This window comes from Panthera onca, chromosome F2, assembly GCF_046562875.1.
Source record: "Panthera onca isolate mPanOnc1 chromosome F2, mPanOnc1 haplotype 2, whole genome shotgun sequence".
Lineage (NCBI taxonomy): Eukaryota > Metazoa > Chordata > Mammalia > Carnivora > Felidae > Panthera > Panthera onca.
The window spans coordinates 13,200,209-13,223,559 of record NC_138356.1 but is presented as its reverse complement, the minus strand read 5'-3'; the positions used below and the strand labels follow the sequence as shown (position 1 = coordinate 13,223,559).

The 23,351-nt window shown below is 37.0% G+C and overlaps 1 protein-coding gene across 11 annotated transcripts in view; it reads left to right on the top strand.

Moving 5' to 3' along the window:
- Positions 1-23,351, top strand: part of ASPH (aspartate beta-hydroxylase) — a 222,074-nt gene that overhangs the window by 39,744 nt on the left and 158,979 nt on the right. For 4 of the 11 annotated variants that reach the window (XM_060610597.2, XM_060610601.2, XM_060610598.2 and 1 more), the window contains exons 2-4: positions 498-647; positions 2,392-2,436; positions 4,052-4,120. In XM_060610597.2, the coding sequence (XP_060466580.1) occupies positions 498-647; positions 2,392-2,436; positions 4,052-4,120 (264 nt within the window). Of the gene's footprint in view, positions 1-497; positions 648-2,391; positions 2,437-4,051; positions 4,121-9,044; positions 10,587-17,934; positions 17,977-20,203; positions 21,742-23,351 lie in introns of those variants that run through there. The other 7 variants (XM_060610603.2, XM_060610599.2, XM_060610604.2 and 4 more) reach the window with 4 other exon arrangements.

Genomic DNA, 23,351 nt, shown 5'->3' with positions numbered 1-23,351 from the left:
GATATTTTCTGTGACCATTAAGAGGCGTTTTAAGATTCTACAGACACTAAGTGGGTCAGAGAAAAGGATTTGGCTACATTTCTATAGGATTTCATTAAATCGTTGATAGGCACTGAACTTTAGGGGAGGTTATATTTAGGTGGTTTGGGTAAAGAACTTGGAAGGTATACATATCATATGTATTGCATATAATATAATACACATGTTATATCACATTTTATTTTTAAAAAATTGTTAGCCAACGAGTAGTTTATTTCTTTCATTACTTCTAAGTCAAAGTTTTACATATGTAGTGTTGGGTCTAAACAGAATCTTTTCTGTTTCAAAATCTTCATTTTACATAACATGTTCTGAGAATTTGAGTGAAAACTGTTTTTGAAATGATTTACCAATGTAAACACTTTAAAATTACTGGAGAAATAATTCAGGAAAAAGAGGTGTTTAATAAAGTGTCATCTTGTATAATGACATTGTTCATCTGTTTTATTTTTAAACAGATACAAAGCATGGAGGACATAAAAATGGGAGGAAAGGAGGACTTTCTGGAAGTTCATTTTTCACATGGTTTATGGTCATTGCGTTGCTGGGAGTCTGGACATCAGTAGCTGTCGTCTGGTTTGATCTTGTTGATTATGAGGAAGTTTTAGGTAAGAATTTTGGTATCATTTCTTTTGTGAATTTGTAAAAGCATAAAAGACATTCTTTAGTAATCTTAAAGATTTGTCATTATTTGGGGGCATACTCTTAATTTCTGTAGGCTTTCACTTGTTCTCAACAGGGTGGAAATACAAGGGGATGTTAGCAGGGTTACCTGGGAGTAATGACTTTTCAGCTTCTTTGAACATGAGCTGCAGTTAAAAAAAAAAGGCTTTATACTGTATGTATATCACACAAAAGTTTTATCAAATAGCACTTAACTCTTAGGAAATGGAGTACTCTCATTTTTATTCATCGTGTTAGGAGTTTTAAGTATTCATGAGCCACTGAATTTATTTCAAGACCCAATTTGCAAGACCCTTCCTTAGAAAGCATTTTGAAGTATACCCCTTCTTCTTTTTGGAATGAATGTGTGTGTGTGTGTGTGTGTGTGTGTGTGTGCGCGCGCGCGCGCGCGCGCGCATGCGTGCGTGTGTATGTATTGGTGCTGGGATGGGTTGTATGTGTGTGTAGGTGTTGGGATAGGAGTGTGTATATGTATGTAGGTATTGGGATAAAGGTATGTATGTGTAGGTATTGGGATAGGGGATAGAGGTATGTGTGTAGGTGTTGGGATGGGGGTGTGTCTGTGTAAGTGTTGGGATAAGGGTGCGTGTGTGTGTGTAGGTGGTGAGGTGGGGTGTGTCTGTATGTGTAGGTGTTTCCATAAAGGTGTGTCTGTGCTGTATAGGTGCTGGGATAGGGATGCGTGTGTGTGTGTAGGTGCTGAGATTGGTGTGTGTGCATGTGCGTGTAGGTGTTGGGATAGGGGTGTGCATGTGTGTGTAGGTGTGCGTGTGTTAGGTACTGTCTGTCTGCTGTTGCAGTTGTCATATTATTTCAGATAGTTGTCTTCCTTTCTCCTGATTTTTCCTTTTCTCTCCCAATAATCACTGCAGTTGTTCATGACTTTTTACATTAACGATTCATTACCATTTGTAGAGTCATATTCCTTGTTTTTTTTTCTGCCTCATGAAGTCTTTTTTTAAATTGAGATAAAATTTATATAACATAAAATTCAATATTGTTGATATGTGAAAATGTACAGTTTACTGGCAATGTACAGGTTACTAGTATACTTTCTGCATCTGTGATTTGCTTATTCTTGATATTTCATATACAATCCTACATTTTGCATTCAGCATACTGTTTTCAAGGTTCACTACTTACTCCATTTTATGGCTGAATAGTATTCCATTGTATGGAAACACACCACATTTTGCTTATCCAGTCATCTGTGATGGACCTTTGGGTTGTTTCCACTTTTTGGTTATTGTAAGTGGTCTTCCTCTTTAATAATCCAGTGAAAAATGTGGACCGTGTCACTGAAAACAAAACCCGTGCTGTTCTATATGTAGCAGGTTGTATAGAAAATCCCCTCTCTTCCATAAAGCCTTCTGCTTTAGATGTTAGATTATAGCCATCTTTCTGGGGGAGAAAAGGCAAAACATGCTTATGTGTAATCTCCCTTTGGTTGAAGCTCTTCATTGTGGTTAAAGCAGAGTGTCTCTGGATAGACTATGAGAGTAATAGAGGAAGAATTTTAGTTTGAAGACAAACTGCTGAGTACATCTGTGCTTTTGTTGACGTACTATGGTATATTGCTAGGGAACATCTATTAAACAAAAGAAGAGATTTAAAATTATTATACATTTAAGAGCAAGTAACAATTTTCATGTTTTTACATGCATGCAGCCAAAGCAAAGGACTTCCGTTATAACTTATCAGAGGTACTTCAAGGTAGGCCTTTGGAGATGCATTTTAAGTCTACTTGTGATATCTCTAAAACATCATCCTTATTTTATTAACTTAGTTGTCACATGCATCAGAGAATATAAGTGGTAGGACCAATTTCCCCCTTTAAGTTTGTCAGAAAGTATGGTATTTTCTGTCTTTTTTTTTTGTTAATGTTTATTTATTTTTGATAGAACACAAGGGGGGAGGAGAAGAGAGAGAGGGAAACAGAATCCGAAGCAGGCTCCGTCTCTGAGCTGTCAGCACAGATCGCTCGAACCCACAGTCCATGAGATCATGACCCGAGCTGAAGTCGGACGCCCAACCGACTGAGCCACCCAGGCGCCCTGATATTTTGTCTTTTTAATGTTACTTGAGCTCTGTGCTGTAGATTGCCTCAACGTGCAGACCAGTGCTTTCTATTTTCTTAGTAATGGAAACGATACTGCCTTATCTGTCCATCACTATTATTACTATTATTATTATTATCACCACCATCATTTCTAATATGTTTTCTAAACCAGACTTTTACATAACAAGTTAACTAGTTCCCTAAGTAGAACGAGGGCTCTGGGAGGGTAAAGATTGATCACATCTACTTTCCTCCAAAAGTTCTGCCTGCTCTTACGCAATGTTTTAATTTACTTTTTATTAAAGAGGTAACAGTACTACAAACTGATGTTTTAGTACTAATGCTGTATTTGTGATTGTTGTTTAAAATATTTCCGTACGTTATGTCTCTTCACAGCCATTATCCTATAATGGGTTATAAATCATGTTGATTTTAGGACGTTTTTTAGGGTTGAATGTATCCGGCTCATATTTGAAGTGCTAAGCATAGCAGTGCTCCTAGATAATAAAGCCTTAAGATATATATTTATTCTGCTTGAAGAGGAAAGGCTCTGGTTCTGTTGTCTTCTCAAGTTGTGGTTTAATCCTTTTTTTTTTTTCTTTAATAGATAGCTGTGCTAATTAAGTTTTAGGTGAGATAATTAAGTTTTCCTTTGAATTTCAGAAAGCCAGTTTTACATACTTTATTTCAGAAGTCTTTAAGGTTGAGTCATGATATTTCTGTTGTAAATCATTATTTTATAAAATATAAAATTAATTGCCCTCTTATTTTCAGTATTTATACTTGATATTAATAAATATTAATTATATTTAGTCTTTATTTGACGTTTGGCGGGTGTTCCTTTTGTTTTGAATATTGATGGTGGTAGGAACTTTCCTACTTTAGATGCATTAAATTTCATGTTAGAAACACCTCAAGAATGTTTCTTATATATGTTGAAAATTTTACCTAAAATATTTTTTAGTAGCGTAATAAAATTCTTCTGAAAGGATTAAATCAGACACCATTAAAACTTTAAAGAAAATATTTTATCTCAGTTATATTTCTTAGATTGTTAGCCAAACAGTTCCTGAATCTGTAAGAGAATTGCCTGTCAGTTACTTGTAGGTAGGGTGTTCAGTTAGGATCTTCAGGATTTTCAGGATTCAGAGAGCAAAGAATTGCATTGATCGGTAACATTTATGGCTAATGTTCAGGCCTGCAGTAAGTGGTAATACCTTATCAAACTTTTCTCCTTTCTTCCCATCCATCTTTTCCTCCCCTTTGCAGGAAAACTGGGAGTCTATGATGCTGATGGTGATGGAGATTTTGATGTGGATGATGCCAAAGTTTTATTAGGCAAGTAGATTCTTTACTTTTTGCTGGAAACAAAACAATATGTTTGCCTTAATAATGTCTATGTCAGTCGTACACATTTTATGGAAGATATTTTCCCAATTTAATTGTATATTTCATTCTTACTGATGTGTTGATGGCTTAATTGTTTTTCCATGGACTTACGTTTCAATTTACTTTTATAAGTGGATAAGTGTATAGCTCTTGCACGTAATGTTTTTATAAGCATAATAATTTCATATCTATTTTCAGATTTAAAGCACTTCATATTCTGAACTTAATATTTGAGCATATAGATAACATCCTAGCCTGTTTTCAGATATGGTAATTATAGCCATTCATTATCATCAGTTGACATAATTCACTTCCATTTGAAAATGTAAGTTTCTAAAGGCTTACATAAATTCATTTTGAAATAAAATAGTGGTACTAAACATTTTAAAGTGTCCTATGCATATTTTAAAGGTAACATTAAAATATGAACCAGTAGTTTTTGGCTGGGTTTCTTTATTTTAGAAATCTTGAAACTTTCTCTTTCTGTCTCTAGAATTACCTGTCTTTTATCATTGAGATATTTCTTGTAATATATAAATATGTGATATTCCCTCATTTGTTTTATTTTTTTTTAATTTTTTTAAATGTTTATTTATTTTTGAGACAGAGAGAGACAGAGCATGAACGGGGGAGGGGCAGAGAGAGAGGGAGACACAGAATCAGAAGCAGGCTCCAGGCTCTGGGCCATCAGCCCAGAGCCCGACGCGGGGCTTGAACTCACAGACCGCGAGATCGTGACCTGAGCTGAAGTCGGACGCTTAACTGACTGAGCCACCCAGGCGCCCCCCCTCATTTGTTTTAAAATGCTGCCTTCCTAGAAAGGATGGTGCTGATTTTAATATTTTATATAATCTGGCCTGGTGAGATGTGTGTTTTTGCTTGTGAAACAGCATTGCCTCCTTTGCTTTACTATGTAGTGTTACATGTATTAAAATTTTATATACTAAATTATTTAGAAAAATTTCAAATAAGACATGGTATTGTACACTATGTTTGCCAGAGTATTAGTGCAAAGAAATTCATCTTAGACACACAGTTTTGTGTCTATTTTGTGGATATGAAAAAAAATGAGAGGATATCACATTTATAACCAATGGTCAATCTTAACTTCCTTATAAAACAGTAACTTCTAAATATGAAAAAAAAAAAAAGGTATAGTTGTGATTAAGTGTAATTTAGCTTCCTAATTTTGACCTTAGTTTATGTTTGCTTATTACTGCTCAGTAAGAATTAGGTTTGCTGCTTGCCAGTGGAAGCTTACTATCCGTGAAGTTTTTTCTCTGTCTTAACCTTAATGGAATTTTCTATTATTTTGTTATTACATATCTAAATTTTTCTATGAATATGGTAAATCCTCAGAAGACTATAATCCAGGACATGTAAAAGAAGTAAAATATATAGAATTTAACATATTGGAATGATGCTAATTTGCTTGCCTATAAATGGTTTATTATTCCATTATATTACTTTAAACGATGGGTTCTGAGTAGTGAAGCTTTTTCATTTTAAAGATAACTTCATGTGGGCCATGTTTCCTCATTTTTAGAGATAATATTACTTCCATCTGCTACATTTCGTTGGGTTTTTTGGGGGGAGGGCTGGAAATCAGCTATGTGGTTTGTCAGGGAATATCAACTATTAAATATTAAAATATATTATTTCGCCTATAGAACACACTGATTTCCATAGCAAATACATTAATAACTTGATTTTTAGTATTTTAGTTTGCAAGAGTTTATTTCCTGTAATGTTTTTAAGCAACCATTAAGAGGTTAATTCATTGTAACTTAGAACATTGCCATTTACAATAGACATATATGTGGTATGGGCAAATTATAACTTGTTCCTTTTATAAAAATTGTATATTTGGAGGTAGAACCAAATTTGGTGAATCTCAGCATTCATTTTGGTCATTTGACTATTAAATGCACAAAGGCTAAGATAAACTATCTTACCATATAAATGTCCTAATTCACAGTTAGCCTGTGGCTTCACAGTTAGCTGAAACAAACCAGAAGTGAGCAGTCTGGCTCACTTATGTCCTCGGACCCTATTTCTGTAGTGATTGAATTCTCTGCCTGAAATACAAGCTTGAGTGGAATTGAATTTTCTAGCAAAGTTCTTTTTTAGTTGGTGAGGTTATCGTAGCTTAGTTGTACCTCTGTTACTGGCAGGTCGTTTGAAAACGAGAGCCTGGTGAATTCTTTGGTTACGGAGTCATTAATGGGCTCTGTATGTTCAGGGAAAGGTATTGGGGTGGGGGGAGCAAATTCAGTGAGTGTGTATCCCAAAATAAACCAGACTTGTTGGGTACATTCTCACTGGAGAGACTGCTCAAGGTATGGGCTTTGGATTAAGGCACAGGGAAACCAGAGGGACAGACGTAGGTAGGAAGCTGGAGATAAGGGAGAGCTTGGCTTGTAGATATAGTAACAGTTGAGATATGCTGAACTTTCGTAGGGTTGGCCTTTCTTTCATAAGTATTTCTTTCTGCACTCTTAAATCTGCGTGTATCTAAATGTTATCAATTTGAGGAAATGTACCCATTCATATTTACATTTCACATTTTAAGATTTGGTTTTTCTTGTGGAATATAAAGAGAGAATGAAATATGTGTGGGTAAATCAAGATATTCTGAACAGCCATCATTAATTTCACTTCATTGTTTCTGGCCATGGCCCTTATGATATACTTCGAAAATATTCAGCCTGTTTACATACTTCCTACTTCTGTGGCCAAATTACTTCAAATAACGTACCTTTGATAATGGTTTGGATTATTGAAAACTACATTGTTGGACATTGTGTTCTTTGAAAACTTGTTTCCTGAATAAAATTAACAGGAAAGTGATCCAAGGACTAAATGCCTAGAGTAGCATCATCGTAGAGCAACACAATCTAAGGATTACGCGATTGTCCTTTTGTCCGTGACTAGCACCTAGCTGGCACCACATCAGGCATAGCTGGAGAACAAAAAGGAACACCGTCAACAATTCTAGAGCCTGGATAAGCTTTTGTAGACCGGATGCATCCATGAGTGAACTGGATCTTGTCCACTCCAAGGCATTCGCCTCCGCCCTTGGGTTCAGGCCTGCTCTCAGAGGCTGAGGAATTATATCCCCAGAATATTTCCCTTTTTCTCCTTGAAGTAGTATTTTTGTCTTAAGAACCGCAGGAAGGTTGCATACTTGAGTCATAGTTTTGTCCAGATACTTCTGCATATTTGTTGAACACTTCAGCCTGTCATACTGAAGGGTAGTAAAGTTTTATAATTTATATTTGATACTTGGAAGTACTAGTATTTGAAAATGGAGAAAAAGAAACATGATTCTTGTGAATATACAGCTATAGTGTTTCAAGGCAGGAAGAAGAAACAATGTTACTCCCACAGAGATTTGAATGGGAAATACAGACCTCCTCGGTTCATAGCCCTTGTCAACTGTTAAGTTCAGTGGAAAACATTCTAGTTGTACCAACGAGTAGTTTAAATACCAGAATACTGCAATTTGTTTTCTCCTACCCCCCATACACAAAGAATGATATGATGTAGCTCTTCTGTGGACCAGAGTGGGGGAAATACACTGTATACTTTAATATTTATACTAGGTGTCTTATTGTTGTGGCTTAGCTGCCAATATTGATTGCTGGCGGTTATGCCACATGGAGAAAGTTTGAGTTGTCCAAGCCTGACCTACTCAATGAGGTGGTTAGAATCTGAAAAGCTCCAAAGTCATGGATGTTCACATTTTTTACAGCCAAAGCCCTTTACCCTGTGTTTTTTTTTTCTTCTTCACAAGTATGGGTTTTGTTATATATGGCTTGGCAGTATTGGTGGATTTTTATATTTACTGGGTCCAGAGATGTTTCTTACCCAAAGCCAGTTCTTCACAGGAAAAACCTATGATATAAATATATACTTTGCTTTCTTTCCATTTCGATGGCCTGTTTTGGGACTAATACTTAAACGGAACAAAACAACAACAACAACAAAAACAGGAGCCAGGGTCTAAACAACAACAACAACAAAAACAAGAGCCAGGGTCTTTGCAGTAGAAGCTTATTTCTTAGGCGTATGGAAAGAGAACCTTGGACTATTCCTATTAGCAAATGACTGACTGGGACCTGAATCAAATTTAATATTGGTAAGCAGAGTGAATTATTATTAATAACTGACTCTTACCCTTGGTCAGAATTACAGGACCATGAGTCAGTAGCCAGAACACTGTAAATTACAGCTAACATCTTACTGTGTTAAACTTCAAGTTGATTATCTGATATAATTTGAATACATTTACATGTCTATCCGTGGATGCTATCGACAGTAATCTTGGGAGTCATGTAATTCCAGAGTTTCTAAAGTTAACTCTGGGTCCAAGGGGAAAAGTGTGAGGAAATGAACCTTTTTATTTTCTTCTAATGAATATGTACCGATATATGTAAGTGCTTGTATAATCAACTCTCGATAATATCTGGTTGGTAACTCAGCAAATGTGGAGGTTGGTCAGAAGTATCTATCTTTTTACCCTCATAGTACTTTCATTCGTTCTTCCACTGACATTAATCAATTGATTTTGGCTGATGCAATTTTGTGTTTTGGGGCTCTAGATTCTCTACTGAGACAAAGGCAAACCTGGTTAGGGGCTGGTAGGAATGGCGAGGACTGGTCGAATTGGACCTTTCCTGTGGTACATATGATTGAGAGTTGATTGTAAGGTGTGCATCTTAATCAGCCTCTTTAGTTTCCAAAATACCTTTTCCATAAACTTCTGTGACCATGATGCACATCCTTTTTGAGATCGCTCTTCCTCAACTTCTTTTTTCCACCTAACTGCTCTCCTTATTTTCTCTTTCTCTCTTCCTTTATTCTTATGTAGGCCTGACCAAAGATGGCAGTAATGAAAATATTGATTCTCTTGAGGAAGTCCTTAATATTTTAGCAGAGGAGAGTTCAGATTGGTTTTATGGTTTCCTCTCATTTCTCTATGATATAATGACTCCTTTTGAAATGCTAGAAGAAGAAGAAGAAGAAAGCGAAACCGCAGATGGTGTTGATGGTACGTCACAGAACGAAGGGGTTCAGGGCAAGACTTGTGTCATTTTGGATTTACATAACCAGTAACTTTGATTCAGGGACTGAAGTCATTGGCTTATGAAAACCCGAAGCAGTCTCCTGTTTCTTTCTTTCCTTTGCTCACCCAGGGCTTAACGCGCAGTGGGGCAGCTGTGATCAAACAGTAAAAGGCAACCACGTGATCTCTCTCCCCAGTACAGCTCCTAGCTAGTCCCTTGCTCGGCTCCCCCACCTCTAGACGAGAAAGTGGCACCCCTCGTTCTTGTAGTAGTCTACAAAGCGCGTTGACGATGTTGTTCTTGGTGGTATAATTGGTTTCTGTATCGTTTTGTTGCAACTTATGTATTCACTGAACTAAATTGAGAAGGCTTAATGGCAAATTGTGTTGTGATTAACCCTTGATGCTTGTCTTTCTAACACACTATTAATGGAGATGATTATAATTCACTTGATTATCAAAATGTTTCTGGCATGATTCATACATTAAATGCTTCTCTGTTCTTTAATATGACTGGTGCGTAAAGTGATGGTTCTTTAAAAAGCTGATTTTCTTTATTGTAATTTGTTTAGGTGAACTGATTTGTCAGATAGGATAATACAAATTTCAGTGTAAAATTCTGTATTAACGGTGCTTTTAAAATAATTTGAAAATAAGCCCATGTTTTTGCCTTAGGGTAGTGAAATTACTGTATTCAGATAGCAGTATGTCTGAATATTTCTGTACAAAAGCAAAATTTATTTTTAATTTTATTTCCAAATTACATCCAGAGAAAGAAATTTGTATTTTTTTTAAGTAGGCATATTACCACACAAGAGGGAAAATGTGAATATGTATCTTAAATAATGTTGTACATATTAAAACTATTCATCCTAAATAAGTCTTTTTCCATTTTTTTCCCTGTATTTCCTTATTAAGTGACTATCAACTTCAGCTTAGGTAAGATATGATTTTTAGATTTATAAATTAAATTTACTAAAGTGGTCATTCTTTTCAGGAGAATGATTTTTTTTGCCATTAGAAAATCTTGAAAACATTTTTGAATCAGTTTATTTAAAATGAATTTGCTTCAGTAATAGTAAAAGCAATTGTATTAATTGTATATGAGCTGCATTTCATAAAATGAGACTTTATGTGTATCCTTACTGCTTGAAAGCGATTAGGACCTCTGGTTTCTGTTACCTTTTAGGGAGTGGTGTTTCAATGTGTTTAAATCTCTTTGAGCTTAGCTCTCTGTGAAACTTAGCTTTGATTACTCATTGAGCTTAAAATTTGAATATGTTTCTATTTTTGAACCTTTATGTAGCTATAGTAATTTCTCCTTTTCAAATATTCATTCCTTTTTTTTTTTTTTTTTTTGTATTTAACCAAATTGCTTTTGGTAAGATAGATAAGTCACCCATTTTTTTTCCAGAGGGGAATGTGACAAATTTGGTTTCTCAGCTGGAAATCACAGTTGGAGGCTATTTAGGTATTTATAAGTATGCAGCTCAGCTCAGCAATGGCCTGAACGTAAAAGTATGAAATCAGAACACAGGAAGCACATCAGCTTCCCCTTTACCCACCACTCACATGTGTCAGAAAAAAACTGCAACTTGCTAATCTTAAAAAGCATTATTTTAAGGCTACTTTTGCATGTGGATGTGCATGTTGTACATGGGACAGTGATCTCCTGAAGCTTACGTGGCTATTAAAACTCTAGTCTGTCCTTCCCTAATTATTCAGGGAATATGATTTTGTTAATGGTTCTGACAGTGGAAATTTTCTGATTTTGAAATGTTAATATCCTGGAACACACGAGTGTGATCTTAATAATGTTCTTTTTGAAAGTTTACGCAGTCTTTGTCCATTTTGATTGTGTCTTCCACTTCGGATTTGAGTACTGTGAAATGTCAAAGTTCATTAGGTTTAAATTCGAAATAATCTTATGCCTCATGCTCAATGAAATTCATGTAGCCAGACATCTAAGATGTATTTTTTAGAGCAGTCATGTTTCAGTGTTCATTACTACTAACTCTAGAAGATGTGTGATTAGTTTGAGAAGTAAATTAATTAAATTTGTGTGTTAAAAATGTTTGGAATCATTAATTTCTCATCAGGCTCTTTTTTTTTTTTTTTTTTTTTGTGCCATGATAATGATACTAATGCACGTTTTATGTACAGAAATTAATTATGCTTTATCTTTGTAAGTGAAAAATAAGTGAGGTAATAATTTTCTATTTTTCCAGTACCCTGTCTAGTCACCCCTTTTGAAAAGTCTCTGATCAAGGTAAAACCTAGGGAGCTGGCGAACCCCTGACTTCTGTGACTTCCTTCAACTTGTGGCTAAGGCTTGTTTTGGTGAGAAAAAATAAAGTTGTTTGCAAAACAAGTGTAGCGTATTTTGAAGCTGATCAAAATTACTTCACTTAAATTTTTTGTATTGTATTTGTTATAAATTTTAATTTTTCTAAGGATTTATTGTATAATTTTTTAATTCATAGTATAAATATTTTCCTAGCTTTATGTGTTTTAAGCTTAGGGACTTACTTAAAAAGGCAAAATTGTATTCTGTACATTGGAATCTTTATTTGTAGTCATGCAATTTTAAGTTGTATTGTATGTACTCTGTTTTTCTCAGTTCGAACAACCAGAGGAACGTCGCGGAATGTGCTCTGTGTTCAGATGTAGCCTTGTGTCCTTAGAACTGCAGAGTCGGGTTCTCTGGTGTTTGGCTTAAAAACCAAGCAGTGGCACTCTGGGGGTTTCGTTTCTGCATTGTAGCTTCTTTCAGTCCCAGTTTTCTCTGGGACGTGAGTGGTGGGGCGTAAGGCAGTTGGAGAACTATCTTGTGGGTGCTGGTCTTGTTAAATCCCTAAAGCCTAGCTGCCAGCTGCCTGCCTGGGAGAATCAGGTAGATGCCCCAGACATAATGGAATGCTGGGTGGTGGTGCTTTTTCATCTTGTACTCGATTCTTTATTCTAGGAATTACCCACCTGCCTCATAGAGCTGTATCCAGACATGTAAGCAAAACTTCTCTGCTTGAGTTCTGGTGTGTACGTACTTACTTACAGTTTGAATACAATGTTTCCTTTCTACCCTGATAAAGCTTTGGAGAATTCTCAAAAGCAGCTAAAGGCATTGGCAGTTATTCTTAATTTGAGTGATCACTTGGTAGTTGCGCCTTTTGGTGATTGATATTCATGATCCTTTCTAAATGAGATCCTGGTCTGTGAAATAAATAGTTCTCTGTGATTTGGGCTGTGGAATTTTCTTTGATTACAACGCATATTTGGAGCATTTTCATGAAATTCACTGACTCAGACTTTATTATACAAGTCGACTGATAGAATTGTATGCCAAATTCTGTGCCTCTGATACTTGTTGTTAGTTGCATAACCAAGTAATACATAGGAATAGATATTAACTAGATTGTGAGCTCCTTAAAGTTAGGAACCAGGTCGTAGGCTTCGTTTGAATCCCTCTTCAAAGCTGAACCCAATGTATGACATTTATTAAATATTTACTGGGGTTATTAGTCTTGATGAGTGATAACCTCAAGAGTTACACATTGCATAACGAAATACTGAGGTGTTTTTTTTTTTGTTTTTTTTTTTTCTTTTTCCGAAGCCAGCTTAAATAAGTGAAAAGATTATTGGACTCTTTTTTTCCCCCAAGAGAAGTGCCATTTTGAATTCCATACAGTAAACCTGTGCTAACTGAGGTCTAAGGTGAGCTTTCCCATAAGTTTGGTTTTGAGTTTGCATCTTCATTCAGACTTTCTGTCTCTGGATATAATCCCTTCCTAAACTTTTAGTCATTCCGTTCTCTTCTGTTCTGATCTTCCCTTCCCCGCTTAACACAGAGCGTTGGAAGGTTTGTAGCTTGCTTTTTTCAAAAATGCCTGTGATAATACTGTTACGACATCTATTTGAAAATAGAAAAGAAATTGGTGTAGTGTCCTGGCATTAGCTGAACTAGGTAGGCATCCATTCTAGAGCAACAGTCTGCATAGCTCAGAGAACTTAGGCATTTGGGCCCTTTTTTTTTTTTTTTTTTTTTTTCCTCTCTCTCTCTCTGTGGTCAGCGTTGAAATAAATTGTGATGTTTTGGTATGGGGAGGAGGAAGATGAAAAACTAAAGCTCAGGGTGATTCACAGGTCTCACCAGGGGCTGTGGGAGTGGCTGAAGAGACCCAAGTACAAAGCGATTCTCAGCCTACCAAGTGTATGGCCATGTCTCCAAAAGCCTGTAGTAGCTACTTGGGTTTCTGTAATGGAGCCAGTCTTCTAAAATTATGTCTGTTGCATGTGGTGGAACCAACCATTGGCTTAATGATTCAGCATGTTAATTTGATACAGAACATTTCATCTTGAAAATGTGTGTGGGATAGTGGCTCTGAGGCAGTTGCCAAAATAACATTAATTACTTTTAGGCAACTCATGTTCTAAGGAAAGAACATAAGACCTGCTTTTCAAAACTTTCTGTTCAAAAATTCTCAAATAGTTAACAGAGCTATTTACAGTAATTACCTTGAAAACCGTCAGACTTTTAGGAGCGCCTGGGTAGCTCAGTCAGTTAAGTGTCTGACTTCAGCTCAGGTCATGATCTCGCAGTCTCTGAGTTCATGCCCTGCATCAGGTTCTGCGCTGACAGCTCAGAGCCTGGAGCCTACTTCAGATTCTGTGTCTCCTTCTCTCTCTGCCCCTCCCCCGCTTGTGCTTTGTCTCTCTCTCTCTCTCTCAAAAATAAATAAACGTTAAAAAAGATTAAAAAGAAAACATCACAGTAACCGTAAAGGCAAAAGGAAGTAAAGAACATGGTGATTATTTATTCTTTGCCATTTTCTTTGACTACAACCACATCCTGATGCTTTTTTGATGACTGCTTTCATTTGGAATGTATTCTATCAACAAAACCAATTTTCATCCAAATGAGTTACCAGAATGAGAATACCAGAATGCTTCCTTTTCAGGCTCCAATTGATAGAATTTTCTTTATACTACTTGGAAACTTTTTTAAAGGAGTTATATTGTCATGAATTTGATTGATTGATAAAATTGTTCCTTTTTTTTTTTTTTTTTGTCCTTGGTTATTGGCTATGGTAGTAAGGAGAGAAAAGAAGAAAAATAGGGCATGCTTGTTGATGTTTTGATGCTAAAGGGAGTCCACATCAACCACAGTTACAAATAAGAATGTAATTCTGTCTATACTTAGGAATTATTTAAAAACAAAGTCTTATGTACTTGCCTGTGGTTTTCTCTGGAGCCACTTCTGTAATGTTTCCAAAGGTGTTTTGTTTTTTTTTTCCCCCACTCTATATGCTCGTCCTGGATCACCACTAACCCCTTCACCACTGAGCTTCGTGTCATTTATGGAAAAAGGTCTATCTAAATTTCCCTGAACTGAGCCTATGTGAGGTGCTCACTGTCATCAACAGTTCCTCTTTTAGTAGGTATCCAGAACCTTCCACATGCTCTTCCATCTTCTGGAGTCACTGTTTTTCTTCCGTAAAGATGAATTTGCTTTCCCTTTACCAAGACGGTCATCTTTGTCTTGCCTTCTGTTGTCTTCATGTCTCTACATGTTATAGCATTTCTTTATTCTCACAATTTTCTTCATCGTTTCTTCTCGTTGGTCATTTTTGCAGGTGTTGCGTCTTCTGGTTTCCAGAGTTGACTCTTTCCCTGTAGCAACCCCTGCATCTTCTGGCCTCATTATAATTTCTCCCCTCTTGCTAGGTCCGTTTCTCTTTCCTATAGGCATGCCTTTCCTTTACACTAGAGGACTAGCCATCAAACATTCAAACACACTGAAATCTTACAAATACTTGATCCTTTCTGCTCCCTAGGAACCTTAGGAAAGTCCACATATGATCATTTTTCTTCTGAGAAGAAGGTGGTCGGCGGGGGGGTGGGGGGGTGGGGGGGATAAGCACCTTGAGTTTTTGGTCACCTTTTTTCCACCTACGTTTTCTCATTATAATGTGATCACCTCTTCTGCTTGTAAAACTGTAATCTGAAGAACCTTATGGAACATTTAATAACTAATATAATTAAGTTATGTCCTCATCCTAAACCTTTGTGTATACCTTCCTTCCTAAAGCTGCACATTCGACTTGAAGAACCCTTCATTTTCTTGACTCTTCTCTTATTTCTTCTTTTCGTAAGGGCTCTTCTGTTAGCATCGTATTTTCTTGGTGCTGTGCTTTCTCTCATGCCTAAACCCTTGCTTTCTGAGACTGAATATGATAATTGTGGTTTAAATTCTTAGCTCAGTCGTTATCATGTCAAAAATAATTGAAAAATTATCGACTATACTTTAAGTTCAGAGAAGGTAGCTAGAGTTGATGCTTTGGCATTTTGTATAGTGCATTGCACATTGTATATATCACTTTAAGGATTTGTGCCCAAACTGGAAAAGTTTTAAATAAAGCACCCATTACTTTTTCCTGTTTCACTAATCTAATGCTAATCTAATATTTTATTAATGTCAGACATTAACTCTAGCTTTTTTATCCATATAGCTCTTTTGACTGTATCATTAACAGTGGGGTTGGGCAGTTGGGGAGTCTGCTTCTTAACCCTCTCAGCTTTTTAACAGGAAAATCTGGGCATGCATTTGAGAGAACATGCAGGAGTCAGGAGAGGGACATGAACAGCATTAAACATGCATTTTGATGTTTTATGTTCATTTCTTTTGCACATTGGATGATGCTCATTTAAAAGTTGGTATTACAAGTGTAAGTTTGTTATTTCATTCTGAAATAAACTTTAGTCGGGAGTGGTCCAAGATGGCATTCAGTATTACAGGGTCGTGTGCTGTTTTTTTGTTTTTTTTTTTTTTTTTTAATTTTTTTTAACGTTTATTTATTTTTGAGACAGAGCGAGACAGAACATGAACAGGGGAGGGGCAGAGAGAGAGGGAGACACACAGAATCGGAAACAGGCTCCAGGCTCTGAGCTGTCAGCACAGAGCCCGATGCGGGGCTCGAACTCACGGACCATGAGATCATGACCTGAGCTGAAGTCGGACGCTTAACCGACCAAGCCACCCAGGCGCCCCATCGTGTGCTGTTTTTAATAGAGTTTAGAGAAGAGTCAACTTTTATCTGTGAAAAATGATTGCCTCCCCTCCTCCTCCCTCCCTCCGTCTCCGTCTCCGTCTCCGTCTCCCTCTCCCTCTCCCTCTCCCTCTCCCTCTCCCTCTCCCTCTCCCTCTCCCTCTCTCTCTCTCTCTCTCTCTCTCACACACACACACACACACACACACACACATTAGTTATGGTTCTGTATGTGTATAAGTAATTGGACAGATATAGATAGCCATATGGAACAGTTAATTTACATTTCTTTTTATGTGTAGTCAATAGTAAGGCATACACTAATACTTTTCCCCCCAGAATAATGATGATGATATTTTTTTTTATTTTAACTGAAGCATAGTTGACACACAATATTACATTGATATCACATGTACAACATAGTGTTTTGACAAGTCTGCATGTTATGCTGTGCTCACCACAAGTATAGCTATCATCTGTTGATAATAACATTTCAACCAAAATAAATTGCCATTCTCAAATGGACTATTTCATTTGATGGAAGCAAATGGTGATGGGTAGAGAAAGAGGAAAGGAATTTAGGCATGGAGGGTGATTTGAACAGTATAACAGAATAGGAGTGAAAACATCTCATACTGAAAATGGGAGTGTGATTAGGGTTTTGAGAAACAGAGAGTAGGTTCTGCTTGGGGGCTTTTCTTATACAACCGTAGCCCTTCACTGCTGAGTGACGGTTCGTGCATGGTGCCGCCCCCACTGGCGGTTACCGGTAATCACCACACCTCCCACTCTAAGCCTAGGAAGTGTGTTGGCAACTTGGAATGCCACCTTGGAAAGTTTGCTGATACATGAGTATAAAATAGCATTTATGTGATGGGGGGATAGAACTGAGAACATCAGTTGCCCAGGATGCCGAATACAGGCTGGTTAGAATGACAGTGTACTGAGAGGTATGTAGTATTGATGTTTGTTAGAGGGTAAACCTATTATCACAGCTTTTATTTGCCAAGATAAGAAATAGAAAGGCATTGCAAATTTTAAAATGAAGAGTAGAAGGATACACCAGTATGACAGTGTAATTCTTGCTTGTGTAATTTCTTATAAAGGAAGTTTGAAACTTTGGAGGAAAAAAAGCAATGATTAGAGTCCTGTCAAAATATGCTGTCCTTTTTTTGCATGGCAGTGATGATTGAGTAGGAGAGTAAAGTTCCCTGGTCTGTTCGTGTGTCATGCTAAGCACAAGGCCCTGGCTGTGCAGCCACACCAGAGAGGGAAATGCCATTTCCAGAGGAAATTAAGTATTTCTGAAGCCCCAAATCCTTTCATGTCCAAGATAAGTCATGAAGTTGACTGAATTACAGGCTGATTATAATGCATTTTTGCTATAGTGAAAGTAAGGTTTTATGTATGAAATGTATATATATATGTATGTGTGTGTGTGTATATATATATATGTATATATATATATATATATATACATATATATATATATATGTTGAAGGAGTATGTTTTTTGAATGGTAAGTTTAACTTAATTTGTTTAATAGAGGCATTGATTTTGACTATATTTATTTGCTTAGTTTTTAAAGATAGTTTTTAATTCCCTTAATATTTTCTGTTTATAACCTATTTTCATCTTGTAAATACCAACAGAAGGACCTGGTGGGGTAGCCAAGAGAAAAACTAAGGCTAAAGGTATTTTCTGTTTTTCAAATTAGCCTTGAGTGAATCAAGTTTAATGCTTGAAGATGCATGACATTTTCTAGATATGTTACTGCGGCTACTAATGCTTTTTGGTTTGCGTTGCACCTTTGGTCGTAAGTAGTTTTATTAAGGCATCATTAAAGAATTTTTTTGCCTCAAGCCTATAATTTTAAGTAATTTCCTTCATTACTTTATCAAGACTTTTATAACAGACTTGATATTAAAAACATGATGATATCATATTGTTCTCTTACATATAAACTTACTTCTGTACTTGCTATCGTGTAATCTAAAACCTTTGTTAGTTTGAATTTTTTAATGACTTCTGGGAAAAAAGGTGAATTCTCCACTGATGGATTTCATTTCTTCAAAAGCTCGGATGACATTGTATCTTAGAGCATAATCAGAGAGAGTGTGAGCAAACTTCTAGTTTTCAATGAAATGAAAACATAGATTTATAATCTGGAGGTCTGTATTTCATTGCTATAGAATTTGTTGTCTTTTCATATTTTAATTCCTTAAAAATTAGTAGACTTGCCAACCATTATATGTAGGCTAACAGCTTATTATTACAGCCTGATTTTATTTATATCCCTGTGGTTTCTCTTGTTCACATATAAATATATATGAATATAAATAATAAATGTAAATATAAATATAAACACAAAAGTAAATATAAATATAGGACATATATGTCCTTTAAGGACAGGGGCATGGGAGCAGTGCATGGTTTTCCTTTACAAACTTGCAATATTCTTTCATGTTCAAGTGCTTGGCCTCTAGTGTTTTTAGTTTGTTTTTTTGTTTTTTGGTAAAACATTAACAGGTGAGACTTTGACTATGTGACTTGCAGGGTTTTGCAGTTTGTATTTTAATTTTAAGATTAGGGAATTTGAAACGTTTTTCACTTCGTATTCCACCTGAATAATTCCCAGGAAGAGAAAAATTATTGCCATTTTATTCTTATGTCAGTAATTAGGAAATAAGTACCCAATAAAGTATAGTTTGTACTTCTCGAACTGAAGAGGCAAATCCAGCAGTAAGGATTTAATGCTGTAACAAGTGCAGAACCAGATCTGAGAGCAGTGCACGTGTGTTCGTGCAGTGACATTATGTCTGTTACTCTACAAACAGCGTTGAAGTAGGTGAGGATTTGGACAGTTGATTCTTTATGAATGTTATTCTGTATTTTTAGAAGGTTTTGACAAGATTTTCAGGAAGAATTGAGTAACATTTTGTGCTATATGAATTTTGATGGGCAAAAACATCTCCACATCTTATTAAAGGAAATCTTTCATTTTCTTTGTTTCTGTTTACATGCTGTATAATACAGTAAGCACCTTGCTTCTCTTAAGATTTCCTAACGAGAGAGTGAGAAGCTAAAATTTCCTAATGAGAGAGAGAGAAGCAGCTCTGTTACACTTCATGTAAAACAGGGTGAAAGCGGGTTGGTTTTAGATGAAATTTGGAATTACCTGTATGTTCCATTTATTTGCTCTCTCGCCTGTGAGCATGGATGGACAACATGTTGGCTTGAGCAGCTTTACATAGATTAACAAGAAAACATATTTAAAGGAATACTGATCTCATAATGTTGAATATAAGCAGGCGAAAAATTCTACTTGTCATTTTAAGCACTGTAAGTGATGAACTTAAAATTTCATACTCATGAATATGGGGTTTTTTTTCTTAGCTAAGAAAATTAAATGGCATTTACTTTTTCCATTGGTGCATTATATTTTCAAGGCTCGTAAGCACAAATATTTTAAGGGCATCACTTTTTGTTAGAACTAAAAGTTTTAAAATTCTCTTCGTATGAATACTTGCACGTTACGGACATTTTTTTTGTAATGCTGCCGTGTTCCTTTAATTATGTCATTACAGTTGTGAAATGGGAGTTGCTAACCCTTTGTGCAAAGTACTGCCTTTATGGATGGACTCGATTTTAATAATCTTGCATGTTAGTCTTATCTTAAGTCATAACTTCCCACTGGAAAAATAGGATGGCAAGTTTCTGGCATTTTTTTGATAGTGGATACTTTGTAGAGGTTTGCATCTGTTTTTAGCCGATTGAAAACTAGAGGATTAAAGCACTTTCTGAATGAACATTTCATGTGTGTGGAGAGATAAAGAGCATACGTTTGCACTAAGTTACTGTTTTGTGAATTAAGAGATGCGTTCAATAAACTTTCTTTCCTTTGATTGGAAAACCTGAAAGTTAAAGAACTCACTAAGGAAGAGCCCAAGAAGGAAAAAGAGAAACCCGAGTCAAGGAAGGAGAGTAAGAGCGAAGAGAGAAAAAAGGGGAAGAAAGAAAAGGAGGATGACCGGAAGGCTAAGAAAATTACCGATGCAGATATATCCAGGAAAGAGTCTCCTAAGGGTAAAAAGCCCAGAGAGAAGGAGAATGTGGGCCTAGACAAAAGTGCTAAAGCCAAGGAAAGTAGGAAAAAATCGACAACTATAAAGGATACTTCTGGTAAAATGGCATCCAGAGACAAAGATGACGTGAAGGAAGGTAGGAGTTCTAGCAAACATGCACACTTGGCAAAGGGAAATAACCAGAAAAGGAAGAACTAAGAGCTGTAATGTCATCATCCCAGGAAATGGTAATCTCATCGTCACTTGCTGCTAAAGGGCCTGGAAAATTTAGTATTGCACCGGTTGGGGAAGATGTGTCCCATCGCCGTTGAGTTTATTTGTTGGTGCTCAGTAAGGAAGTTGTTTGAAATTTAGAGACACTGTCTCATGCTTCTCAATTTAAAAGATGAAGCTTGTAAAAACCGTGTAATAAAAATGTGATGTAATAGCTTCTGTTTTTATTAATTTATTGATCATGTATCCAGATAAATTGTATATAATATGAATTGTAGTGAATTTATTAATCGACTGAATACTTTCATGGGAGTTGAGTAAGAACGTTAAGATTTTGCATAGTACGTACATGCCAAGTGGCCTTCAGTTATGACAGATGCTCAGGTAGGAGCATCTTTTCTCCCTTCCTTCTTTTCTCCCGTCATTCTTTGTCTTCTTTCCTCGTTTCCCTTCTGGCTTCCCTGTTTTCCTTTCTTCTTCACCTGCCCTTCTCCTTCTCCACTTCCTTTCTCCTTCCTGACCTCTCCACCCCTCCCCTCAGGCTCCTGTGGCAACCCCCCGAGTCCTCTTCCCAGGCGCCCACCCCCACCCACCCACCCCCTGTTTTCGGGGGGGCTGCCCCCTCCTCAGGCTCTTCCCTGGATTCTCCTTTCCCTTCTCCTCCCCTTTCCCTCCTTTCAGGTCTCTCCTCCTCAGTCTTTTTTGGCTCTTTTCCTGCCTCCCTCATCCCTCCGTGCCTCCTCACTCCTCAACCTCTTCTCTTCCTGCCAGTCCTGCCCGCCTTCTTTTGTCACCCAGTCAATACTTAGTGCTTCTGGTGTGCCCCATACACTGCTCTAAGAACTCTGGATACACTTGTGAATAAAAGAAGGAACTTGATTTAGAAGACCAATTTTAGAGCGCTTTTATTTATGGTGTCTTTACAGACCCAGAAGAGTTACGAAAAGACTACGTGTTTCAAATTAGGATATACTTTCATTTTATGTCACACGGTTTTATAGTTATTTTGGTGGAACACGGCATACATTTTCCATGTTTGATTGTATCATTGTTTACCGTTTGTGAGGAGCTGCAAATTTGAGATCTAACTAGAGGTCAGAACTTTGTTAATCAGAAAATATTTAATAAAATGAAATTTCAGTAAGAGTACATTTCTACAAATGGTTTGTGCTGTCCTGTGCGTGAAGTCTTAAATCTTTAATTGTAACCGCTGGTGAGATTCAGTTATGAATTAGAGAAGAGCAATCTGATTTGTTGTAACAGAATCAAAAGTGCTGCCACAAAGGTTTTATTTTTTTTTTTTTTAATAATTCTTCAACTTTGTCTATGAAGAGCTGAAAACCAGAGAATTTGACCTAATGGAAGACATTTCAAATAAAACATGAATAAGCATCAGTGCAAGTGTTTCCAAAAATACTGTGCACCTTTTTCTTGTATACTTGCACCTTTCCTGCTTAAAATCAACCACTTGGACATTTAGTTGACAGAAATTCCCACTGACAGAAGTACACAGCGAGGGGGAAATCCTAGAGAATACCTGCTGTAGCTAATCCAGTCCTATTATTTTCTTGTTCAAGGACTACGGCCCAAAGAAATTGTAGTGAGGGTTTCATTGTTTTTATCGATTCCCGGAACATCGTAAGCCACACAGGGCATTTTATGACTCATCTGGTTGGTGGATTCAGGGGCTGGCTTCAGGTGAATAGATCCCAAATACAGACCTATCATCAGACCTGTTGCTTCCTAGCTTTTGTCTCGAGTCTTAGCTCTGCTGATGCTTTTCCTGGACTTTATTCTAATTTTTTTTTTAATGTTGATTTATTTTTGAGAGAGATAGAGAGAGAGAGGTGGAGGGGCAGAGAGAGAGGGAGACACAGAGTCAGAACCAGGCTCTAGGCTCTGAGCTGTCAGCACAGAGCCCGACGCGGGGTTCAGACTCACAAACTGAGAGATCATGACCTGAGCTGATGCCGGACGCTTAACCGACTGAACCATACAGGCGCCCCCCTGGACTTTATTCTATATAGAGTAGCTACGATTTGATGAAGAAGACGGCCCTCAGAAAGCTCCAGACGCATCTTTCTAGTTGCGCAGTCCTAGTGCAGAGAGCAAGTTTTCTGAAATGGCTTGGGAGGAAAGTCCGGAAGAATTGCAGCCGGGCCTGGTTAGACCTGGTGACCGTTTGTGACCATTCCTGTAGTCGGGGATTAGTCCTCCCAGGCTGGCTCCTGTGCACAAAGCTGTGGCTGGGGGTTGGGTTGGGTCCTGCTGAAACCCTATGAAATGTTTCCCCCAGGATAGAGGGTGTCTGGGAGGAGAAGAGGGACACTCCAACTGCGCACTGAGCAGAACAAGAAGCAAAACAGATACTCATCACACACATAAAGGTTACACCATCTTGAAAACATATCTTGATGTTAGATCATGCTGCTAAGATAAATGGATTGATTTTTTAAATTTATGTCCCAAATTTTAAGTGTTAATTTTTCTACAGATTGGTGTTTTGGTTTTTTTTTCCCCCTTCCTTGGAGAAGGGCTGGTCATTACATTTGCATTTACTGAGAGCATTCTAATAATTTCTACCTTGGGTTTTGAAGGACAAAAGTGATACAGGATAAAGTATATAAATGCTGAAGTCTAAGAACGTGAGTGGGGAAAAAAGTCTTAGAATAACCTAATCAACATGAGTGTGTTCACGTTACCTGTTGCTCTTCAGTAAAGCGCTTAGAAATATCTTGCGTCTGGGGCACCTGGGTGGCTCAGTCGGTTAA